This window comes from Suricata suricatta, chromosome 3 (assembly GCF_006229205.1).
Source record: "Suricata suricatta isolate VVHF042 chromosome 3, meerkat_22Aug2017_6uvM2_HiC, whole genome shotgun sequence".
Lineage (NCBI taxonomy): Eukaryota > Metazoa > Chordata > Mammalia > Carnivora > Herpestidae > Suricata > Suricata suricatta.
In genome coordinates, this window is record NC_043702.1 from 2,538,543 (window position 1) to 2,560,066 (window position 21,524).

At 64.5% G+C, this 21,524-nt stretch overlaps 1 protein-coding gene and 1 long non-coding RNA gene across 4 annotated transcripts; one reads left to right on the plus strand and one right to left on the minus strand.

Moving 5' to 3' along the window:
* On the plus strand, nucleotides 1–4,719 carry LOC115286298. Of its 2 annotated transcripts, none has more exons than XR_003905977.1 (4): nucleotides 1–29; nucleotides 400–612; nucleotides 2,363–2,530; nucleotides 4,243–4,719. It is a non-coding gene; the product is annotated as an uncharacterized LOC115286298 (long non-coding RNA). The 2 variants fall into 2 exon arrangements; XR_003905976.1 differs by lacking the exon at nucleotides 4,243–4,719 and adding an exon at nucleotides 3,014–3,981.
* A 478-nt stretch (nucleotides 4,720–5,197) lies between these two features.
* Nucleotides 5,198–18,097, minus strand: KLHL30 (kelch like family member 30). Of its 2 annotated transcripts, none has more exons than XM_029933538.1 (8): nucleotides 18,019–18,097; nucleotides 15,403–16,251; nucleotides 14,022–14,154; nucleotides 12,178–12,264; nucleotides 11,313–11,468; nucleotides 10,124–10,312; nucleotides 9,124–9,269; nucleotides 5,198–7,929 (listed from the first exon to the last, which is right to left on the minus strand). In XM_029933538.1, the coding sequence occupies exons 2-8, from the start codon at nucleotides 16,174–16,176 to the stop codon at nucleotides 7,678–7,680; spliced, it is 1,737 nt and encodes a 578-aa protein (XP_029789398.1). In that variant the 5' UTR covers nucleotides 16,177–16,251; nucleotides 18,019–18,097; the 3' UTR covers nucleotides 5,198–7,677. The 2 variants fall into 2 exon arrangements, with proteins under 2 accessions (XP_029789398.1, XP_029789397.1); XM_029933537.1 differs by having other exon boundaries at nucleotides 10,091–10,312.
* Between the last annotated feature and the right edge of the window lie 3,427 nt (nucleotides 18,098–21,524).

Genomic DNA, 21,524 nt, shown 5'->3' on the forward strand with positions numbered 1-21,524 from the left:
AGCGGGGAGGGGTGGGCGCTGCACTGGAGGTAGGGGGAGTGCAGCAAGGGCAAGCGGGAAGGGGGAGGCGTTGCAGCCGAGGAGGGTGGTGCAGAGAAGAGGTGGGGAGAGGCGAGGAGGGGCCTCAGCGGAGCGGGGGGCGTACAGAGAGTAGGGTGTGCGGCCTGGGCCGTGGGATAGAGCTGGAGGTGTGCGGAGGGGCTACGGGAGCGAACGGGGACGCGGGGAGGCAAGGGGGAGAGGGGCCTCGCTCGCGTCGGCCAGAGCGCCCCCTCCTGTTGAGCGGGTTTGCGCTCCATCGCCAGGCCCCCCGGGTCCACTCCTTGGCGCTGTCCAGCTCTTCCCAGGAGAGCTGGAGTGTCCCTTCTTCTGACCCTGGACCGTCTGTCGTCTTGACAGCCTTTTCTCTACGGGAGCCGGGTCGCCACTCTCCTCTGAGCCTGGGAGCATCCCTTCATCCCTGTTTATTCCGTGAGTGGCCTGTGGGGACCTCAAGGCATCCCACCCCCATTGTCCAGCGGGCGCCGGGTGAGGTCCAGGCCTTGCCAGCACGGTTTAGTACCCCGGAGCGGGGAACACACTCAAAGACCCTACCTGGTGCCTCTTCCTCAGGTGGGGACCCTGTCCTTCCGGCGCTGCCTTCTCCCCGTGGGAGGGGGGTGCCCTAAACTCAGAGTACGCTGTCCCTCCCCATCCGGGTGCACCTGCACGGACCTGGCGGGCGGGGCACGGAGGGAATTCACAACCTGGGCAGCCACCATGCATGGATATGATTGCACTGATGCCCAGGCTGGGAGGCCTGAGCCCTACGGTGACCTAGCCAGGTGTGGGGGCTAGATCCTATGCCCAGCACAGGGCTCTGCTGGCATGGGGCGCCGGGTCCTCCAGGGTGAACTCCAGGTTCCTCCCTGAAGAGAGCCAGCCCCCTCCCCCGATCCAGGCTGCTTTGTTCTGTTACACGCCCGTTGCCTTTCTGTCTCCTCGCGGAAAGTAAGGGCGTGAGAATAGCACTGAGGGGCCCACACCTGGGGGACACACAGTGTCCTTTGATCAAGAGTGGGAGCAGGCACCGCTAAGGACTGCACTTCCCAAAGTCCTGCCACCCACTGAGAGGATTCCCATCTCTTCAGAACCTCGCCCTGTCCTATTTCAGAGTGGGGCAGGCGGTGCCTCCCTAGCCTGGGGGAGGGATCCTGTAATCCTAAACCAGGAGCCCCCCCCCACCTTGTGCCCTTTCTGCACCAGACAGGTGGGGGAGGGGGCGTGGAGACACAGGAAATACTTCATACTTTAGAAAAAGCCTGGCATTTGGTGTTAATTGTTCTGTGACTCTTCTTTTCCTGCCGTATGTGAGCACCGTGCTAACCTTGGGTTTCTTGGGGCGGAGGGGGCAGAGCGTTTAAACAAAAAAACACCCTGCCTAGCCTGAGACCTTGTTCCCCAGCGGCCGGCATGTCCCAAAGACTGGCTCTGGGACCGTGTCTTTCAGAGACAAATTAAGACCACAACAGAGGGGCGCCTGGGGGGCTCAGTCGGTCGAGCGTCCGGCTTCAGCTCAGGTCATGATCTCATGGTTCGTGGGTTCGAGCCCCGTGTCGGGCTCTGTGCTGACAGCTCAGAGCCTGGAGCCTGTTTCGGATTCTGTGCCTCCCTCTCTCTCTGCCCCTCCCCTGCTTGCACTGTCTCTGTCTCTCAAAAATAAATAAAAAATATAAAAAATTATTTAAAAAAAAAGACTGCAACAGAGAAGTTCTGTCTTTAATCTTGAAAAGACAATGGAATTATCAGTAGAAGGAAAAACTGAAATTTCTACAGAAATTGCAGATGCTCAAGAAGGCATTTGAGAAAACTGGCGTTCATAAAATGTGCTCGACAAAATAATGACTAATTTCATCTGCAAACATTCAGCAGGGTTGTTACTAATAAGGACATTCGCTCCCGAAATAGTGGAGGGATCATAACGTCTTCAAGGAATTAAGGATTTCTGGAGTGGGTTCTCATTTCTGGTCCCACCTGGAAAGTCTGTTAAAAAGCTGGGGGTGCTGGGGTGCCTGGGGGGCTCAGTCGGTTAAGCGTCCGACCTCAGCTCAGGTCATGATCTCCCAGTCTGTGAGTTCGATCCCTGCATCAGGCTCAGTGCTGACAGCTCAGAGCCTGGAGCCTGCTTCAGATTCTGTATCTTCCTCTCTCTGCCCCTCCCCTGCTCACACTCTGTCTCTCTCTTTCAATAATAAATAAACCTTAAAAATTAAAAAAAAAAGAAGCTGGGGGTCTAGAACTTTCTAAGGACATGCTTGTCTGTGCTGGCATGGGCCTCGGTGTTCACTGCTAAAATTCTGTTCATTTTCCTCTTTTCGGGGAGACCATCGGAGAGACCGGTGTTCCGTGTCGGAACCCGCGGTCTGCTGGTGGAGAGCCTCCAGCGCCAGGAGACACGGCCTGCGAGTGGTAACTTCATGTTTCTGAAAAAGCACGCCCGCACCCTGCCCCTCATCCACTTTTCATGGACCACACGGACTCGCCCAGAGAGGTGAGGGGCGTGCGCGGGACACACAGCCGGGCTCGGGGGCAGGGCCAGGCCCTCTCACCCGCTGGGCATCCTCACATCTTCACGGCCACAAATTCTGCCCATTACGGTCCTTCCTATTCTGGATGGTGAGAAATAGGAGCTACGTGATGAGCTTGCTGTGACCGACGTGGCCTTGTCTTTCCCCTCGGACGAGCAGGTGGTGTAGGTGTGGGATTGCCCGTGGGGGTCTGGCCGTGACCGAAGGAGGCCAGGGGAACTCACGCGCTGGCCACTCTTGAACCCGGGGAGCACTCCCCGCTCGGGTGGCGGGTGGAGCACCACCGGAGCAGCCCTCCGGTGGGAGGCCGGTCTGTCCTTGGACTTCCCTTCCAGTTTCCCAGCCTGGGCGCTGGGATTAAGGGACACGTGTCCCCGGGACTGCTCTAGGGTGGGCTGAGGTCACGGTGGGTGCTGTGCGGGGCGTGAGACCTGCTTGCCTTCCAGGCCGTCTCAGCGGTGAGGGTCCTGGCCTAGGCCGTCAGCACCATGTCACGGGGGGCTGCCCTCGGACCTGCGTGAAGACAGAGGCTCCAAGTCTTGCCGTGGGGCAGAGCATGATGGGAGCACAGCGCAGACCCAGCTGCGGGTCTGCTCCGCAGGCCTGGTTCTAGCTTCGCCGTCTGGAGCAGAGGTCATCGGTGGCCTTTAGGCACTCATCCCTCTGAGACTCAGTTTGCTGGTTCTGTGGAGTGGGCATGGTGGCTGGTGCCCCTGAGCCTTTGTCTAGGATCCTACTCGTACGTGAGATGTGAGCGCACAAAGCCAAGACCAGGAGGAAGGTGGCGCCCCAGCATGGCGGCCAGGCTGCTTGGGCGCCCACTTCCGGTTGCTGGCCTGGATTCTGCCTGCGGGGCAGAGAGGCCTACTGCTCTCGGGGCAGACGGCGTGTGGCCCAGCCTACACCCCGGCAAGGTGAGGCTTTGGCTCTGTCACCTTTCACGACTCCTCAAAGTGGAGGGACCCAGTCTGGGCCGTGGGACCCTAAGGTGTTCATGTGATTTCATTTCCGGCTCCCAGTGGGGAGCGCCAGCCCGCCTGAGGCCGGCTCAGAGGACGTGAGCTGTTGCCATGTGAAAACCAGTGATTTTCCCAAACAGTGAGCAGTCCTGGTGAGGTCATGGGCCCTGCGCGAGGGCCCAAATCGAATCGGTTCTGGTGCCGTGTGGGCTCCCGGAACACCGCCCCGAGGTGACGACAGCCTGGCTCGGGGGCAGGGGGGTGCCGGGGCCTGCCCGCGGGGCTCCCTGCGTGTTTCTGGGGCCACATTTCAGAAACGAAGTCCACTCAGAGGAGGGCAGGGCTCAGCAGACTCCCCCGGGTCCAGGGCCCCCAGAAACAGGGCCCTGGGGCACCGGATGGCCCATGTCCCCACAGCAGCAGCAGCAGCCGCCCGGGGTTTGGAGCAGGACAGCATCTGGGGCTGAGGTCCCGGGTCCCGGGGGGGGGGGGGGGGGGGGGGGGGGGGGGGGGGGGGGGGGGGGGGGGGGGGGGGGAAGCACTGAGTGAGTGGGCACAGGCGGGGCCCAAACGGAGCCTGAGGTGGCCTCCCCTACGCGCCCTCATGCCTGGCTGAAACCTAATCCTCATTCTTGGGCCCTCATGTCACGGCCTCGGCCTGGCTTCCTGTCAGCGGGCTACCGCCAAGCTGTTCCCACTCTTCTCTCTTCCTCCAGAGGAAGGACCTTTGCCGATGAAGTCATGGGAATCAAAGCTCCCTCTGCCCCCGAAAACAGGGGGAGCCTGCGGTCGACTTGCTGTGTGGCCTCCCGATGTCCAGGCAGGCCACCTCTGCTGTTTACTGCAACCTTCCAAACTCATGACCTCATCTAATGCTCAAATTGTGTGATTATCCCCATTGCACAGATGAGGAAGCTGAGGCCGAGATCTTGGGACTGGCCCAAGGTCACTCGTCCAGGTCTAGCCTTCGCAACGTGGGGTCAGCAGCTCCTCCGGTGAACATCTGCTCAGTCCCGCGCCACGTGCTGGGCATGAGTCAGGTGCGGGGGGCAAGCCCCGTGCGTCCGGACAGGTCTGAGGGCCGCCTCGGGTCTGGCAAGGGGAAGAGTTCTTTCTCACTTCTACCCGGAGGGTCTCTTGGTTTATTTCCTGCTCATCGCTTCCATGTTTTCGATTAATTAAAGTTAAAAAATCATCTAGCTCACCTCTGAGTTTAATGTAAGAAGGTACATATTGGCTCTGTCTTTCCATTTTGAGAAGAATTATATTCGTAAATGTGACAACCCGAGCCGCTGGCCCTGAAAAGCCCTGGGGCAGACGGTTAGCGGTGAGGGAGGGACACCGGCTCTTCGCGTGTTCATTCCAAGCAGGAAGATTCTCTTTGCGGCCCACACCCGCCTCCAATTACTCAACGCCGCGCCTGACCGCCCTCCCGTGTCCCTGACCCGGGGGTCTGGGGGAACACGCCCAACAGTGGCCAGACTTCAGGCTGAGGGTCCGGCACTGGGGATCAGACATGATGCCATGGCCCTAGAGGAGCAAACAGCCTTCCCTTTGACGTGGCTGTGCCCACATCTCCTACAGGCACAGGTTCCTGGTCAAAGGCAGACTTTCCACCGGGCCAACTGGTCGACCAACCAACTGGAGTTCTGAACTGACCACAGCGAGCCGTCATTTGATCAGTCCGTTTATTACAGATATTTACACGGGAACGGGTCTTGTCTGCGAGGTACTGGAAAACCCAGTCCAGAGGAAGTGGTGAGAAGTGCCCGTGGACCCGGCTCCGCCTGGGCTGGCTGGCCCCTGAGGGCACTGTGCGGCACTCTTTGGTCTCCAAAGCCTCAGGTCTGCAGAGGAACCTCCACTCACCCAGCCTCGTCTGGGAGAAGGACAGCGCGCACCCGCCTGGGGGCAGGTGGTCTCACTCTCGTGGGCCCGAGAGTTCAGCAGGCTTTGGCACCTGTTCCAAGGTTATCCGTTCTCCTTTCTAGAAGTCCCCACTGGCCCCCAACCCGATGCGCCCTTGTTTCCCAAAGAAGGGAAGAGCAAGGCCGGGTTGCCCCACAGACAAGCCTCGTGTGAACGTACGTTAGTGTCTGTCCCCATGAGAACCCCCGAGTGTGGCGGCCGCATGATGGACATCTCCCGTCTGCCCATCCTGGCTCCCGTCTCCGCCTGCTCTCTGCCAACGGCCCGTTCTCCCTCTGATTCTGGTTGGATCTGGCCAGCGGGAGGCACCCCCAGGAGGCAGCAGAGTGAGGTCAGCGTATCTGTCCTGCCACTTCGTCCCCACGGGGCCACAAGGGACAGCGGCACAGTCTCTTTAGCAAAGGCCCCCGGTCCTCGGCACCCTCTCCCACCAGCTCTCTGCCTGGAGGCTGTGTCTGCTCCTTGCCATGTCCCTGGGGGCAGAGGGCAGGTGACGGCTCCCCACTGTCGCTGGACTCCCCGCCAGGAGCCCCTTTGCCCCTCGCCAAAGCCCGTCCTTCCTGCCTTCGCCTCGGAAGGAGCCCTCGGTGGTTAACAGGTCCCCCGTCACTCCATTCAAAGACTCATCCGTGTCCTCCGGTGACCCTGAGGACACCACTGGCCTGACCCAGGTGCTCCGGACAGGGGCAGCTCAGCTCATCAGATGGGGGCAGTTTGGCACCAGCAGGCTGAGGACCAGGCCTGCCCCCCCCAGGAGCTTCCCCGTGTCGCCCTGTGGGCAGGAGCAGAGGCGGGCCTCGTTCTAAGATACCGCCTTCCAACGCCCCCGCTGTGATAGAAGGAAGCCCATTTGACAGGTCGAGTCTTTGTTTTGAGAGTGTTTGGCCGAGGATCTGCACCAACCGATCGGGAGCCATTTCAGAAGATTCTCGTAGGGAAGGTTCAAGAAGCCCAGGGGCCTTCATGTTCATGCCGTCCACCCCCCCCCCCCCCCCCCCCCCCCCCCCCCCCCCCCCCGCTGACTGGGCGTCCTCGGAGCTGGGCCCTTGCTCCTGGGGAAGTGGGTGTCCAGCAGGCCCTGCTCTGCCTCTGCCCCGGGAGACAAATGCAATTCTCCCGAAAGAAACTGTGTGAGGAGCCAGGTCTGGGAGCAAAACGGACGTGGAGGGACCAGCGATTCCTTCCTCGGAGCCCTCTTGTGCCCAGTGGGTTTCAAAATAGAAAACCCAGGTCCAGAGGGAGGTGGGGGGGTCCCCCGGGCCTCAGACACTCAGTGCCAGGGCCAGAGCCAGGCCAGACCTAGGACCCCCGACTTGTGGTCCTGGTCATGGGTCCCTTGATGAAGCTGGTGACAAGGGGGAGGGCCACTGAGCCCCCAGGGAGCAGCCGTCAATGTGAGGCCGTGTTGAGGGCCAGTGAGGAGGAGGAGGAGGGGGCTTGAACCAGGTCTGCGTGGGGCCCCAGTCAGACTCGCGGTGCTCTGGGGCAGACCCGAGGCACCTGAGTCACAGCACAGGCTGGCGGGGGCCCATGGGGCACTCCCCTCGCTCAGGAAGCCACCTGGGAGCACACAAGAGCATCCCTAGAATCCCCGCAGGACCCCCACCTTTCCCCTCCTGGGTCTGCTGCTGGGGCTCTCACTGCCTCATGGGGGCGAACCACCCCAAGAAATAGGGGAAAGCCCAGCCCTGGAGCACCGCCTCCTTCACCGGCCGGGAAGCCTTTGCTCACCGTCTCTTCCTCAGCCCTCCTGGGCCCCTGCCCTGCCTCCTCCCTTCGCAACGCGTCACGGACGCGGAGCCTGAGGCCCAGGGAGGGGCAGCGGCCAGCCAGGGTCACACAGCTGAGGGCCAGGCCGAAGCAGGCCCGCAGACGCCGGGTGCAGATCCCACCCCAGGGCCCCTCGCTCTGTGATGCAGCTCCCAGAAGCTGCCGCCGGGACACGGCTGGGGCAGCAGGATCTGGGCGACCTCCCCGTGCTTCCCCCAGGCCCCCGGGCTCCTCTGTGTGAGGCCCCAGACACCCCGTGGGTAGGAAGGCCAGAGTTCAAGCCCTTGCGGCCGGGCAGTTGGGAGTTCGTGCGGTGGCTGTGGGGACCAAGGCCATGTCCTCTGATGTCCCTGGAGGTGCAGAACCAGGTGGACAGACAGGCACCACACCAAGGGGCGCCACCCCTGGGTGGGGGTGCTCAGCCAGCCCCCCAGCCCCCGAGGAAGAGCTGCTCAGTGCTCCTGGGCAGGGCTGAAGGGCTGGGTCCACTTGGAGACGTCCAGGAAGACGGCAGAGGCCCCGTGGTAGAGCCAGAGGCGGGGCAGTGCGCCGTGGCGGGTCCAGGTGTCCTGCCCACGGTCGTAGGCCTCCATCTCCACGTGGTAGTCGCCGTCCATGCCCTGCCAGCGGCCCCCCGTCAGGTACAGCGCGTCGCCCAGTGGCACCAGCGCACCGTTCTCGTGCAGGCTGTGCAAGGACTGCACCTGTGGGTGGGCAGCGGTCAGGGCCCGGTGGGCAGGACACACCTGCTCCCTGCCACCCCCCCCCCAGGGCCCCCAGGCTGCCCCTTCGGTGCTCTCTCTCCAGCCCTCATCTCCCAGGATGATGTTCCCAGGCCCCTTGGTCACCCAGGCCCAAAGCTGGGCTGGGCCTCTGCTCATGGCTGCTCTCTTGGAGGGGACAGCTGTGGCCTCAGGAGTGCCCTGGACAGGGGCTGTGAGGCTAGAGACGTGTGGGCCCTGGTGGAGGAGCCTGGTGTGGGCGGGAGGGGAGAGGCCTGGCTGTGGCCGCCACATGAAGAAGGTACTGGACAGCCACGCCGCCGTGGGCCTGGATGGAGTGGAGCCCATCGTGGCCGGGACGCCCCTGGGTCAGTGCTGGGGCCGGGCAGAGGCCTGGCCCCGGCCCAGCCGGGAGGCCCCAGAAAGAAGGTGCCTGCCTGGCAGGCACCCCCGCACCTGTTTTGCACTGTAATGGGGGCCTCCGGTCAGCTGAGTGCTGACGCCAGGGGACAGCTGCGGGCAGCAGGAGGGCAGGGGCCCTGCTGTCACCCGGCTGGCCCGCCCAGCCTTTCAGGGTGACTGCAGGAGGCCATGCCACCCCCTCGGGCCTCCAGGGATTGAGGACCCTGTGCGGGGGCCCGAGGTGTCCCACTAGCGCTGAGCCCGCCACGGCCACTCCGGGCGCCGTCCCTGTCCTCTCTCCAGAGGGACCACCGAGAAAGGCTGGGGCTTGAGGTGCCCGGCACCTGCTCTCTGCCTGCGTCCTGGGGCAGGAGCGGAGGGGGCAGCAAGGAGGGAAGTGGGGCACCAAGGAGCTGGGTGCTCCCAGCGTACCCACAGCCAAGGGGGCCCCATCCCTGCTCGGCCACCTGAGGGTGGGGACGCCCTCCCTCCCGGGCCTGGCCATCACCAGGGCAGCCACAGCTGCTCCCGAAGCACCCCTGGGCGAGCCTGGATCTGCTCCCCGGGAAGAACAGAGCACCCCGTGCTGGGAATGGAGCACCCTCGGTGGCCAGGAGCCCTGGGGCATGCCCTCCTGTCCTGGAATCCCTTCACCGTCAGCCCCCTGTGGGGACACCCCCGGGCCCCACCGTCCCCAGGCCTGCTCTCCCGGTGTCGAGGGTCCGAGGTAGGGGCGGGGGGGCTGTCGCCCCAGGGGGCGAGGCTGAGGCCCACCTTCTGCCACAGGTTGGCCCCGGGGTCATACATGTAGACCTTCTTGGTGTTGTCGCCGACCAGGTAGAGGGCCCCCTGCAGCGCGGCGCAGCGCGGGGAAGACAGGTACTTGGGGAGGAAGGGCGAGGCGATCACGCTCCACGAGTCTGCGGGGACACGGCACCAGGCCCACCTTCACCGGGGTGGCCGCTTCCCGGGGACCCTCTAGTCCTGGAGCCCCACTCCCCCTCGGGGGGCTGGGGGCAGGGCTCCCTCAGAGCTTTGTCCCCAGGTCCTTGGGAGGGGCTGAGGGCTTTCGGAGGCCTTGACCTGGTCACCCGCCCCCCCAGCGTCCCGACTGGACGTCCCCGGGGCCTCTGCCACTTCCCCACCTGGTCGGCCAAGTCTGGGGTCTCACCTGACCCTGGGATCCTCACACCCACCCTACTAAATGGGTCCACTTATCACCTCCACTGTCCAGAGGACGGAGCAGAGGGTGAGAGGCAGGGCCAGGAGGGCCACTGAGCCAGGGAGAGCCCAGCAGGGGCCCAAACCCTGGCACCGAGTCCCCAGCCCAGTGGGCGCCCACCAAGCCACCAAGCTGGGAGGCCAGCTCCAGGCAGACGCGGCGGCCAGGCAGCATTCAGGGCCTGGAGCCGGGCCCCCCACCCCTCGCTCCCCACCCCCGGAACCTCTCGGCTGGCATGGGGCTGGCCCTCTGTGCCGCCTACACATCCCCCACCTTCCTCCAGGGTCTCCCCCCACCTCTGGTGGGGCTGTGTCAGAGGCCTCTGGCTGCCTGCTCCCTGCCCCGCACTGGCCTCAGGGCACCCCACCCTCTGGCTCACCTGTCAATGTCCCCTGCCACCACCACCCCCCCGCGGCCCCATTAGGAGGGAACAGTGGCTCTGCAGGTCCCCACCTGTCACCGGGCTGTAGCACCGCAGGCCCCCACCTGTCACCGGGCTGTAGCGCCGCAGGCCCCCACCTGTCACCGGGCTGTAGCGCCGCAGGCCCCCACCTGTCACCGGGCTGTAGCACTGCAGGGCCAGGGCGTTGTACTTGCAGGCGCTGGAGCCCACCAGGTAGAGCCTGGCGCAGCAGGCGGCCGCCGAGAAGTTGCTCACGTACTTGAGGGCCGGGCTGATGGGCGTCCAGGTGTCTGTGTAGGGGTCGTAGCTCTCTACCTCCACCACGTCCAGGGTGGTCCCTGTCGGGCCGGGAGGGGATCATGGCCTCGAGGGGCCGGGAGAAGCTCCGGGAAAGAAATGCAGGGCTGGGGGCTCTGCAGAGGCGGCAGGGAGCCTCCTGGGAAGGGAAGGACCTTGGCCTTGGGAGGCAGGTGACCTACCCCATTTCACAGAGGGAGAACGGAGGCTCCGAGGGGCGAGGGCCCTTGCCCAAGGCCGTGCCGTCAAGTGGTGTGGGCATGTGGACCCAGAGATGCTTGACTCCAGACTGCGTGGTGGGGGCCTCTAGGCCTCTCCTATTTGCCCACGAGCCCCGGACTCAGGAACCATGTGGCTCCCTGCTCTGGGGTCTCACTGTCGTGCTGGGACAGGTGGGGCCTTAGGAGTGGCCTCAGGGCCAGTCTGTCACCTACACAGGCCTTGGGAAGCTCTTTCTTGGCCCCAATCATTTTTCTTTCTAGTATTTATTTACCTGTAAGTGTCCCTGGGGTGACTCCCTGTCACAGCGCTGGAAAGCCTCCATGCTCAGGCTGGGGACGTGGTGGAATCAAAGGTGACAGCAAAGGGGGGGACACTGTGGGTCTCCTTACCCCATGGACTTCATGGAGGGGGTAATCTGGGCGGAGGGCCAAGGCCAAGGTTCTGGGATGGGGGTGTCCATCCATGCCACAGCTCAAAGGCCCTGGCGCTCTGCCATTGTTTCCAGAATCACGTGGAGCTGGCTATGGGGGCTCATGCCTGAGTCTCGGCCCAGGACACCCTTTTGCCCCAGGACACCCAGGCAGCAGGTGGCACGGGCTGGCCAGGGCCCCCCCCCTCACCACCCGTGGGGCTTGTTCACTCCAGACAGTGAGCACTGAGGGCAGGAATGGGGAGCAGAGCCTCTCGGGTCCCTGGGGAGGGCATGGGTGCAGGGAGCCTTTGTCACAGGATTGGGAGGCTCCCAGAGGCTGCCAGGGGGGTGAGCGAGCTCCCAGGGGCAGGAGGTGGCCCCGGGGAGGGTGGGGAGGGAGGCCTTACCGCCGATGGCATAGATCTCCCCGTTGAGTGCCACGCTGGCGTGGTTGGTGCGGGCCTTCAGCATGGGTGCCACTGGCCTCCAGGCCGCTTCCTTGAGCGGGAAGCACCAGGCCTGGGTGGTTGACCAGCTGTCTGTCTTGGTGCCCCGGGAGCCACCTGCAAGAGAGTTATGTCCCCTCAGCTGCCCAGCAGCCTGGGATTCCCAGGCTAGTGGGTGCCGGTGCCTTCTCCTCGGGGTGGGCCTGGGCCTGGGGCGGGCCTGGGGTGGCGGTCCAGCTTCGTGACCAGGACAGGTTGTTTGGTGCCCCATAAATAGGGGGGGACCAGATCAGTGGTTTGGACCTGATCATCAGGGAGAGCTATTTCCCCGACCAAATTAAAATAATTTTTTTAGCGCTTATTTATTTTTGAGAGAGAGAAAGACAGAGCGTGAACAGGGGAGGGGCAGAGAGAGAGGGAGACATAGAATCCGAAGCAGCTCCAGACTCTGAGCTGTCAGCACAGAACCCTATGCGGGGTTTGAACTCATGAACTGTGAGCCAGAATTGGACACTTAATCGACTGTGCTGCCCAGGCGCCCCTCCACAACCAAAATGGGCCCCCACCTTCTAAGATATACGGGAGCAGAGAGACCCCTCCCGCCCAGCGCACAGCTCTGTCACAGCGAAGCCTCCCGGGCTTCCATGTCACACAGAACGCGGAACGGTTCCCCACGCCCATGACCCGTGGATTTCAAATCTCCTTGTTTTCACACCATGGAAATGTCTGCAGGAGTCCTGACTGAGCCGTTAGGGACCCCGTGGCGGGGGGGGGGCCGGGGGGGGCTGGTGCTCACTGGGGTCGCCCCGGGAGCCGCGCAGCCCACCTGTGACATAGACCGTGTTGCTCAGCGCCGTCAGGGAGAAGCCCCACTTGTGGTAGTCAGGGAAGTCCGGGAGCGCCAGCCACCGCCCTGGCAGGGAGACAGACGCAGGCGGCTCAGGGCCCGGGGGCCAAGCTCGCTGCCCGCCGCGACCCCCCTCGCCCCTCGGCGCCTCTTCCACCCTGTGGGTGCAGGGATGTTCCCTTGCGGCGGGAGAGCGAGGGGCAGGGGGCCGCGCCCTGGGCACCTACGTGCCCCTGCCAGGCCTGGCTCTGGGAGGCCCCCTCTTCCCCACGCCGCCCCGTGGAGCCCGGCCCCCGGACGGGACACGGGACAGCGGCAGGTGGCTCAGGCTCCAGAAGCCGGGTCTCACTCTGACCCTGCAGGTGACCTCCCTGACCCCAAGTGGACCTTCTAGCCGCTGGGCTGGGTCCCACCCGAGTCGGTGGGGTAACGGGTCAAGCGCCCGATCTCCAGTCACTCAGGGGTCATAATGCAAACAGCATCCATTCGCTCGTTCCCTGTCTTCACCCCCAGCACCCCTGGGCCGTGTGCAGCCACCAAGGACCCGGGCCTTGCCGCAGGCAGCGTGAGCCAGGCGCCAGCTCATGCGCACCGGCCGTGCGTCTCCTCCTCTGTCGGCTAGGGTGCCTTCCCCTCCCCGGGAGGTGGGGGACTCTCTGAGGCCCCGTGTGTCCGTCACAGGGCATGCGCTCGGGCAAGGGTCCCGGTTAGGATTGCCGTCACCGTGGTGGAGGGCAATCGCGCCCATGTTGGGCCCACCTTCTGGGAGCTATATGGGGTAAACTGAGGCAAGAGATGAGAAAATGCTTTGGAAAAATAAAAATGAGACAGCGTGGGAACATCCAAATGGACACACTCGGGCTGCTCGTGGAGGCTCTGAGACCCAGGCCCCCGGGGACTGCGTGCTGCTCGCCGCAGCCTTCAGGACACACAGAAACCCCGGCTTTGCTGGGCACAGGCCCTCTGGGCACGGACTGCGTGTGCCCCTGACTCATGTGTGTGTCACCGTGGGGTGGGGCCTGCCCGCGTGCCCCCCGCCGTCCTCCGGTGGCGTTGGAGGGACAGCTGCTCCCAGGCGGAGCCAGCCAAGCTCATGTCCTGACGTCAGCCCCTGACCCGGGACAGCCGGCCCCACACTCCCTCCAGCCTGCCAGCCACGATGGCGCAGGAGAGGCTGGCAGCCGGCCCGGCGGCCCCAGGACTCCCGCCAAGCCTCTTCTGAGTTCTTGGAAGAGCTGCCCAGGACCAACGTGGCCCCTGCAGAGACCCTGCTGCCCCCTCCACCCCTGTGATGGGGCCCCGGGCAGGAGAGGCCAAGTCCGTGCCCACTGGGGCCGCTGCCCAACTAAGTGAGGAGCCCATTTCACAGATGAGGCAACACGCTGAGGGAGGTGAGGTGACCTGCTCTCAGGCTGGGATTAGGATCTGTGTGAGCCGACCCCGTCCCTGGGCTCTCACTCTCACCCTCCAGGCCACCTGCACCCCGGCTGCCCACCCTCCCCCTGGAGCTGGGTCTCCTGGGACACGGGGCCAGGGGCCATCCTCCCGGTGCAGGGCACCTGGCCGGCAGAAGCCTTTACCTTGGGCTCCAGGGCCCAAAAGGCCAAAGTTGGGGACTGGGGCTGGAGGGCTAGGGGGCCACAGCGACCCCACTGTCAGCCTCCCCTGCTCCTGCCCTGGCCTCTAGACCCTCCTGCAGCCCCGCCCCAGGAGGCCCCGCCCAGGAGGAGGACGCAGGCGGCCCCCGCGCTCCTCACCCCTCCACCTGCCAGGGGGACACGAGTGGCAACGTCGGGCCGCAGGGACTGCGCGGGGGTACTCACTGGCCTTGGTGTTGTAGAAGGCGAAGTTCCTGGGGTGCGGGGTGGGCTGCTCGGCGCCCTCCTCGTCCTCCAGCGCCAGGCCGCCCACCACCACCAGGACCTCCTGCAGCGTCTGCGGGGCGGGGGGCGGCGCCTGTGGGGCCAGAAGGCTGTGTTAGAGCAGCAGGTGAGCGGACGCCCCACGCCAGGCGCCCCGGTGCTCACGGGCCTCTTTGGCACCTTCGGAGGCGGGACTCCGGCGGGGTGGCCGTTTGGGTGCACACTTGTGGGGCGATGTGAGTTTCAGCACGCGCATGCGCGTGCCTGGGAGCACAGGCACGCACGCGCAAGGTTGCCATGGCGCCAGGGAGGGCGGCACACACTCAGGACTGGGGGAGACGCGGGCCGGCAGGTGCATGTGAGCCCCGAACCTGAGAGCTGCTCCTTCCCAGCAATCCCCCCGTGTCTTCTGGCGGCTCCCTGCACCCAGCTTTGGAGCCAACCCCGACTCTGTCCCCCGACGGCGCGCCGCGTGCTGACCCGGGATGACCCTGGCCCCGCGTGGGGGAGGCTGCCATGGCTCCACCCTGCTTGGTCAGAAGCCACCGCCCCGAGCTCCCGGGACCCCAGGGCCCTCCTGCCTCTCTGGCCCCTTCCACAGAAGGCCCCGACGGCCCACTGCCAGCAGCTACAAGGCGACCACCTGGCGGGTGCCAGCCCAGGGCCAGCCCGTTGTGCCTGGGGGTGCCTGAAGGCAGCACAGGTTAGCATTGTCACCAGACACCCTGCCCCTGGCCTGAGCTCCATCTTCGTCCCCAGAGCCGGCTCCTGAGGAAGCCTGGAGAGCCGGGTCCCGGGCGGTCCCTGATGAAGGGCTCTTCGGCTCCCTGTCTCAGTCACACCCTGGTCTGTCACTTCGTCAGGAACTGCCCTGCTTGTCACACTCCCTGCCAGCACGCATAGGAAACTGCGCCCCGTGAATGCTCGGGAGCTTTCTAAGGGGCAGGGGGGCCTGCTGCTGAGCCCAACAGCGCCGTCTTCCCAGCTTGCTGTCCCTCCTGCCAAACTCCTGCTCCTCCTAAGGCCTGGCTAAGACGCTGCCTGCTCTGGAGAGCCCTCCCTGACCGGCCACCCCTCCCAGGACACCCCAGCTTTGGCCTTTCTCATACAGCCTCAGGTCCCTTTCCAGGCTTGTCCCCGCCAAGCTATGGGCGCTGACAGGGGGGTTGCAAAAGATCACTTCTGGATTCCCCGTCCACTCACTTCTGAGGCGAGGGGCCGCACAGGGGCGCCCTGACAGGTAATCAGCCCAAAGCAGGCAGAGCTGCAAGGTTCAGGGCACCTGTACTCAGCACCCCCTCCCAGGTGGGGTCTCCGGGGCTCCCCCCTACCCCTTACTCACCTCATCGTGGCCCTGCGCCAGGGCCGCCTGACACGCCTCCGAGCCCCGGAGCAGCGGCTCTGTGGCCAGCAGCTGCTGCACGCGGGGCCTGGGCACAGCGTCCAGGCGCACCAGGCCCAGCAGCTCGGGCAGGTGGGCGGCCCGGGCCTGGGGGTCGTGACGCGCCCAGCGCAGCAGGGCCTCCAGGCGGCTCTGCTCCGGCTGCACCTGCAGCAGCTCGCTGGCCAGGCAGGTGGCCAGCCGGTCCCGGGGCAGCTGCAGGAACTCGTCCTCCTGGGCCACGGCCTCGAAGTTCTCCCGCAGGAAGGCCCAGGCCTTGGCGGCCACGCCCAGCAGCCCCTGCTGCTCCCCGAACTCGCAGATGCCCAGGCAGTTGGTGGCGTCCAGCTGCTGCTGCAGGTAGCGGCCGCACACCTTCTGCACGGCGGGGAAGTGCAGGCGCGCGGCCGTGCGCGTCAGCGCCTCCACGTTGCCCTGCGTGATGGTCAGCCGGCCCGTGTACACGAAGTCCACCAGCTGGCCCACCACGGCGGGCTCCATGTCCCGCAGCTCCACGCGCGCCGCGTAACTCTCGGCAAAGTCGCCCGCAAACATGGCCTGGAAGTAGGGGCTGCTCAGCGCCAGGAGGGCGCGGTGGCAGGGCAGCTCCCGGCCACCCACCAGCAGCGTGACGTCGGCCAGCCTGGGCTGGGAGCGCAGCCGCTGCAGGCCGTCCAGCATGTCCTGGGCGTGCGATGGCACGTGGAAGTCCAGGTCGTCCACGTTGCGCACCATGGCTGCCAGCGCCGGCGTGGGGCCCCTGCAGGCCACCTGCTCACCGGGAAGAGGAGCCCGGCCCCGCCCAAGACCCTGGGGAGAGAAGAGGGCAGGGTCAGCAGGTCAAGGTCAGCCAGGGCCGGTCAGCGGGGGCAGGGCCAGTGGGGCAGGGCGCAGCTCATCTGCCTGACGGCCACCCGACCGTCCGGCCGGCCGTCTGATGGTCAGTCCTTCGCGCGGCATCTCACCTAACTGAGCCCCGTAGCCCTGTGAGGTGGGGCTCAGTGTTAGTCCCCTTTTACAGTGAGAAGGTTGAGGCTCAGAGAGGGCCTACCCCTTGCCTGGCCATCAAGGCAGGACAGAGCCAGCAGGAGAGCCACGCCTCCTGGAGCATGGGGAAGGGTCCCTGTGCCCCCTCCCCCGCCCCATGTCCACATGGCTTCTTTTCTGCCCAATCGGACTTTGCTGGGACAGTGAGGAGGGTATTTGGGGGCTTTCCTGCCCCACCAATCCTCACTGTCTGTGGTTCCTTGGAGCCTCGGGCTGCCGTGACCTTGCTGGGTGACCTTGGTCCCTGTTCTCTGGAGTGAAGATCCAGAGGCTGGAGGGGAGAGGGACTCTGAGAGCACACTGACGCAATGGTCCCCACGGCCAGACTGCACGGCATCCCTGTGAAGTCCGTGCTGTGAGGGTCCCGGGGGAGGTGGGGAAGCACAGGTCACTTGTCCCAGAGCACACAGCTAGGGGTGCGGAGCCAGGCTCAGCCCGGGCGCTGAACCCCCAGGTCACAGGTCCTTGGGCGTAGGTTGGAAAAGACCAACAGGACTAAGGGGAACTTCCTGGAGAGCGATGTCGAATCGGTGCCTACATTGTCTCATTCAGCAAATCCACTTCTGGGCTTAGGTAATTATGTGCCTGTATTCATTTATGTGCCTCTGACACTTTACTCCAAGGAAGCTGCCCCAAGCCTCACCCCCTACTACCTGTCACCACAGGGAAATGTCTGTCCACCAGGGGGCGCCTTCCAGAGCCATAAATGGAAGAAGGAACAGACATCCTGGCGGACCAAATGCTTGCTGCAATAAGTGTGATCAAAATAACAAAGCTGGGCAAAGAGAACCATGAACTGTGGATGCCAAGGGGCAGGGGGGCCCTGCTGAGCTCTGCTGCTGTGGCCGCGGCTGTGGTGGGCGCCTGAGGCCCCTCCCCTCCCCACACTGGTGCCCCAACAGAGCAGAGCAGTGCCCAGGGAGCCCACCTAGGGGACCTGGCTGGGTTCCAGCCTGGACCGGACAGGTCAGGGGCCCCGGCCAGCACCCGTCCTGCCTGACCTCCCTCCACAGAGGCCCTCCAGCAGAGCGAGGCCAGGAGGTGAGCCCGTGGCCACTGCCCCCGGGCCTCACATTCCCATCATTACTGCGGCCCCTGTGGCCAGCGGGTCTGAAGGTGACGCCTGCCGCCCTGTGGTCCCAGTATGCACGGGGTGGGGGTTCTCGAGCGGCTCAGAGCCTCAGCCTGGGGCCCGTCCGGGCCAGGAGTGAGGAGGGCTGAGCGGACAGGACAGCAAAGGGCCTGAGCCCGTAATGGCCAGTGACCTGACGCTGGGGTCCCGGCTGCCGTTGGAGGGTGTCATCCGGCCTCCCTGTTGCCCACCTCCCCAGCCCGGACACGGAGGGGAGTGTGACAGCTGAGCCCTCACCACACCCCCAGGGGCCCCGCTCGACCAGAGCTGGGGGTCTCTCCCCAACCCTGTGATCTCCATGCCGAGCGGGCTGTCTCACCGCAGCCCACCCTCCACTGCGGCTCCCCGCCCCGGTTCCCACCGCCTGTTCCCGAACGCCCGCCCTCCAGGGATCCTACCTCTCAGTCGGCCCCTGGACCTCTACGAACTCAGGCCGGAGAACAGGACTTCCCAGCCAGCAAGAGGCCACAGAGGCCTGCTGGGCCAGGCTGGGCTGGGCTGGGCACCACGTGGGGACAGACAGAGGGTATTTTTAGCTGCTGTCTGCACTGGGAGCGAGAGGAGGAGGGAGGGCGGGGCCGGTGGGGGAGAGAGATGGCCTTCCTCCCAGGCTTTCTGCTCCGAAAGCCCATCCTGGCCACATCGGGAGGGCTGAGGGCCCCCAGGCCCTGGGGGCCAGGACATTCCAGGGGTACAGTGGAGCCTGTGCAGGGGCACAGCGGGCCCCCACTCGGGGCCTGGGTGGCAGGAGGGCCTGGCGAGCACTGGCTTCTCTAATGGTCATGGGCAGGCACCCCAGGGGGCCTTCGTGCGTCTGTGACTCTCATGCAGACATGCAAGCCGGTGAGCAAAGGCCTTTGGAGTTTGGGGTCCAGGGTGGCAGCAGGGGAGTCTTTGGTGGTTAAAGTCGTGCCCAGAGAGGAAAGGAGGCATCCCTGAGTACCCCTCCAGGCCGGTGACAGGGACGCTGAATCCTGAGGGTCCAGGTCCTATCGTGGCTTTGGCCTTGGGGCAGCCCTGTTGTCGTCATTAGTTGTGAGAGCCAAAGATGGCTAAGAAATGGGGTCATCTAAAAATACAGCGGCGGCTCGCAGCCTCCCCTGCGGCAGCGTTCACCATGGTCGCCGGGGAAGCCCTGGAGTCTGCTCTCTGCTGGGCCTGGGCCACGGAGGCGGCGGCTCCGGACATCCCTCCCACCATTGGTCAAAGCAGAACCTCCCAGCCGAGGACCTGCAGGTGCACAGGAGAGAAGCCGCAGCCTGGGGTGGCCAGTGAGGGCCCACCGGTCACCCTCCTTCCTTCACGCACCATCCTGCAGTTTGGTGGGATGTGCAGGGAGAGGGAGGGCCGAGTCTGGCTCAGGCCTCCTGATTCCCGCCTGGGGCCGGCTCGCTGCTGCTACGGAGCAGAGAGGCCCTGGTGATGGCCAGGGTGACAGCCCTCGCTCCTGGCAGAGCCGGGTAATTTCTCAGGGGAAAGGGGGGTGCTGCCAGCCGAGGAGACGGCTGTGAGCTGGGGAGCCCAGTCCCCGCTCTCACGGCCTGTGCGGTCCAGCTGAGAACTCAGCAGTCACACACATTACTGCGATGACTGACCGGCAGATCGCCAGTCTGCGAGGGCTTCCGTACTCTGCTCACCCTGTTTCCTGATTCCATGCTTCCCTCGCCAGCCCAGCCCAGCCCAGTCCAGCCCAGCCCAGCCCAGCCCTGCTCAGCCCAGTCCAGTCCAGCCCAGCCCAGCCCTGCTCAGCCCAGTCCAGTCCAGTCCAGCACAGCCCAGCCCTGCTTAGCCCAGCTCAGCCCAGCCCCGCCCAGCCCCGTCCAGCCCCGTCCAGCCCAGCCTATCCAATCTCTGCCCAGCCCTGCCCCTGTTTCAGACAGTCCCAGAATGTTCCCCCAGCCTTCAGCATCAGCCTCAGGCGGTTGCAGGGGGAAGGCAGGTGCCCATGGATGTCTCTGACTCTCACCTGTCCAGGACTGCCCTGGGGGGGGACCTCCGGAGGGGGACCCGAGGGGTCAGTCTGCCTCTGTGCTTGCAGCCAGAGCACGAAGGGTCCGCATGTGCCCACCCAGCCGGAGGAAATGAGTCCGGGGCGCACCACTGACAGGCCCCCGTCACCGAGCTGCCTCCCCTGGGGCACGCTGCTGTGCTTGTGCCCAGAGCGGGGGAGGAGGCTCAGCACCTCACATGACATGACGAGTCAGTTTGGGAAACCCGAAGCCAGGAGCTCCAAGCACATCTTTATCCCGGATTGCCACCGAGCGGGTTGGGTCTTAAAAATACGTTGCTTGTTTGTTTTCGGATAAAAATAACACACGTTCACTGCAGAACGTTTGGAAAACACACCAAAGTATGAATCAGTAAAAGACGAGCCCTATCAACACACGGGGATTTTCCCTCCAGTCTTACCCCGTCAGTGTTAGGGTGACCTCAGGGGCGTGTGTGTGTGTGTGTGTGTGTGTGTGTGTGTGTGTGTGTGTCCTCGTTTACCATGTTACATCTCGTCTCAAGTATGCCCGACCTGGTCAGTCTGTGGCAACACGATCGTCAGTCTCACACTGTGGGCGTCTCACACTTTAAGAATGTGAAGTGACAGCTTGTCACGTCTATTACTGGACGTTGGGGCTGTGTCATTTTGGACCATGCTAACCAATATGGTGCCACCTCTGTGACTCTTCCCCTGGGACAGACTCAGAGTGTGGGATCACCCAAGCTGCAGCGCACGGGCCATCTCTCCGGCTCGATGCGCCCCCCAGAGCCTGGTCTGGACGGGTGACTGCCGCACTCTCTCCGGCAGGAGGGAACACTGTCCCCGTCCCTTGGCCTGGTGCCGTGAGGCGGTGGAGCGGTCCCAGCGCCCCTGACCCGCCCACGCCTCCTGGGGTGTCTTACACCCTTATGTGCTTACGATCTCTATTTTTCCAGCTGGGGTTTATTTTGGGAACGGGGTGCCCTGAGGTCATCCCTCTCCCCCCCAGAAAGTTTACCAACACTCTTAGGACTATTGCTGACGAGTCCTTCTTTCCCCCACGGATCTGCTGTGGGTCAATGTCCTCCGTGTGCGGCGCCTCCGCTCTCTGTTCTGGTCTGTTGACCCGAGTGAAGCGGATCTTGGGGTTAGAACCACGTGGGTTCCCGTGACGAAGGTGTCTTCGTATCTGGACCGGCAGCCTCTCCATCACTCTTCTGTGCGAATCTTGTCTGTTATTAGCGGTCTGTGGCAGCGTAGTGAGCGACCCCCACATCTAGTGCCTTAAGACAGCAGACACTGGTGACCCCACGCAGCCTCACGGCTCTGGGAGAACTCGGGCAGGCGCTTGTGCCTCAGGACCCGTCCTCAGCTGGCGCCCAGGGGTCTGCCGGACGGCACTCGTCTGCAGGCTGGACCGGGAGGCCTCACTTCTTCCCCACGCCGGCCTGTTACCTGCGCGGCCGCGGGCTTTCCCCAGAGATAAGGGAGCAACCAAGGTGGGGTCTTTATTAGCCCCCTGGAAGTGTGAGCTGTCTCTTCTGCAGCACAGTCCAGGAGGGACACACAGACGTGCTCTCAGGACGGGGGCGGGGGCGGGGGGCTCCTGGGAGGCGGGGGTGGGGACTCCTGGGGGGCTGGCTTCCACAGCTGCCTCTGTTCCCTGTTCCTTTCATCTGAACTTCAGAGTCATGAGGAGGAGGAGCAGAGGAGGAAGGGGAGGAGGAGGGAGGAGGGAGAGGAGGGAGAGGGGAGGGGGGAAGAGAGGGAGGAAGAGGGGGAAGAGGAAGGGGAGGAAGAGCTGGGGAGGAGGGGAGAGGGAAGAGGAGGGAGAGAGGGAGGGGGAGGAAGGGGAGGAGAGGGAGAGCCTGGCACCGAGACAGGAAGAGCCACCCCGTGAACCGCAGTGACTCTAGTCCTGAGAAAGGTGAGGTC

Excerpts from the sequence above, each read along its gene's own strand:
- KLHL30 (XM_029933537.1), bottom strand. The coding sequence starts at position 16,176 with ATGGTGCGCAACGTGGACGACCTGGACTTCCACGTGCCATCGCACGCC. Across the intron at positions 12,265-14,021 it reads CTTCTACAACACCAAGGCCA|GGCGGTGGCTGGCGCTCCCG; the intron begins GTGAGTACCCCC and ends TCTCCCTGCCAG. Across the intron at positions 11,469-12,177 it reads CAACACGGTCTATGTCACAG|GTGGCTCCCGGGGCACCAAG; the intron begins GTGGGCTGCGCG and ends ACTCTCTTGCAG.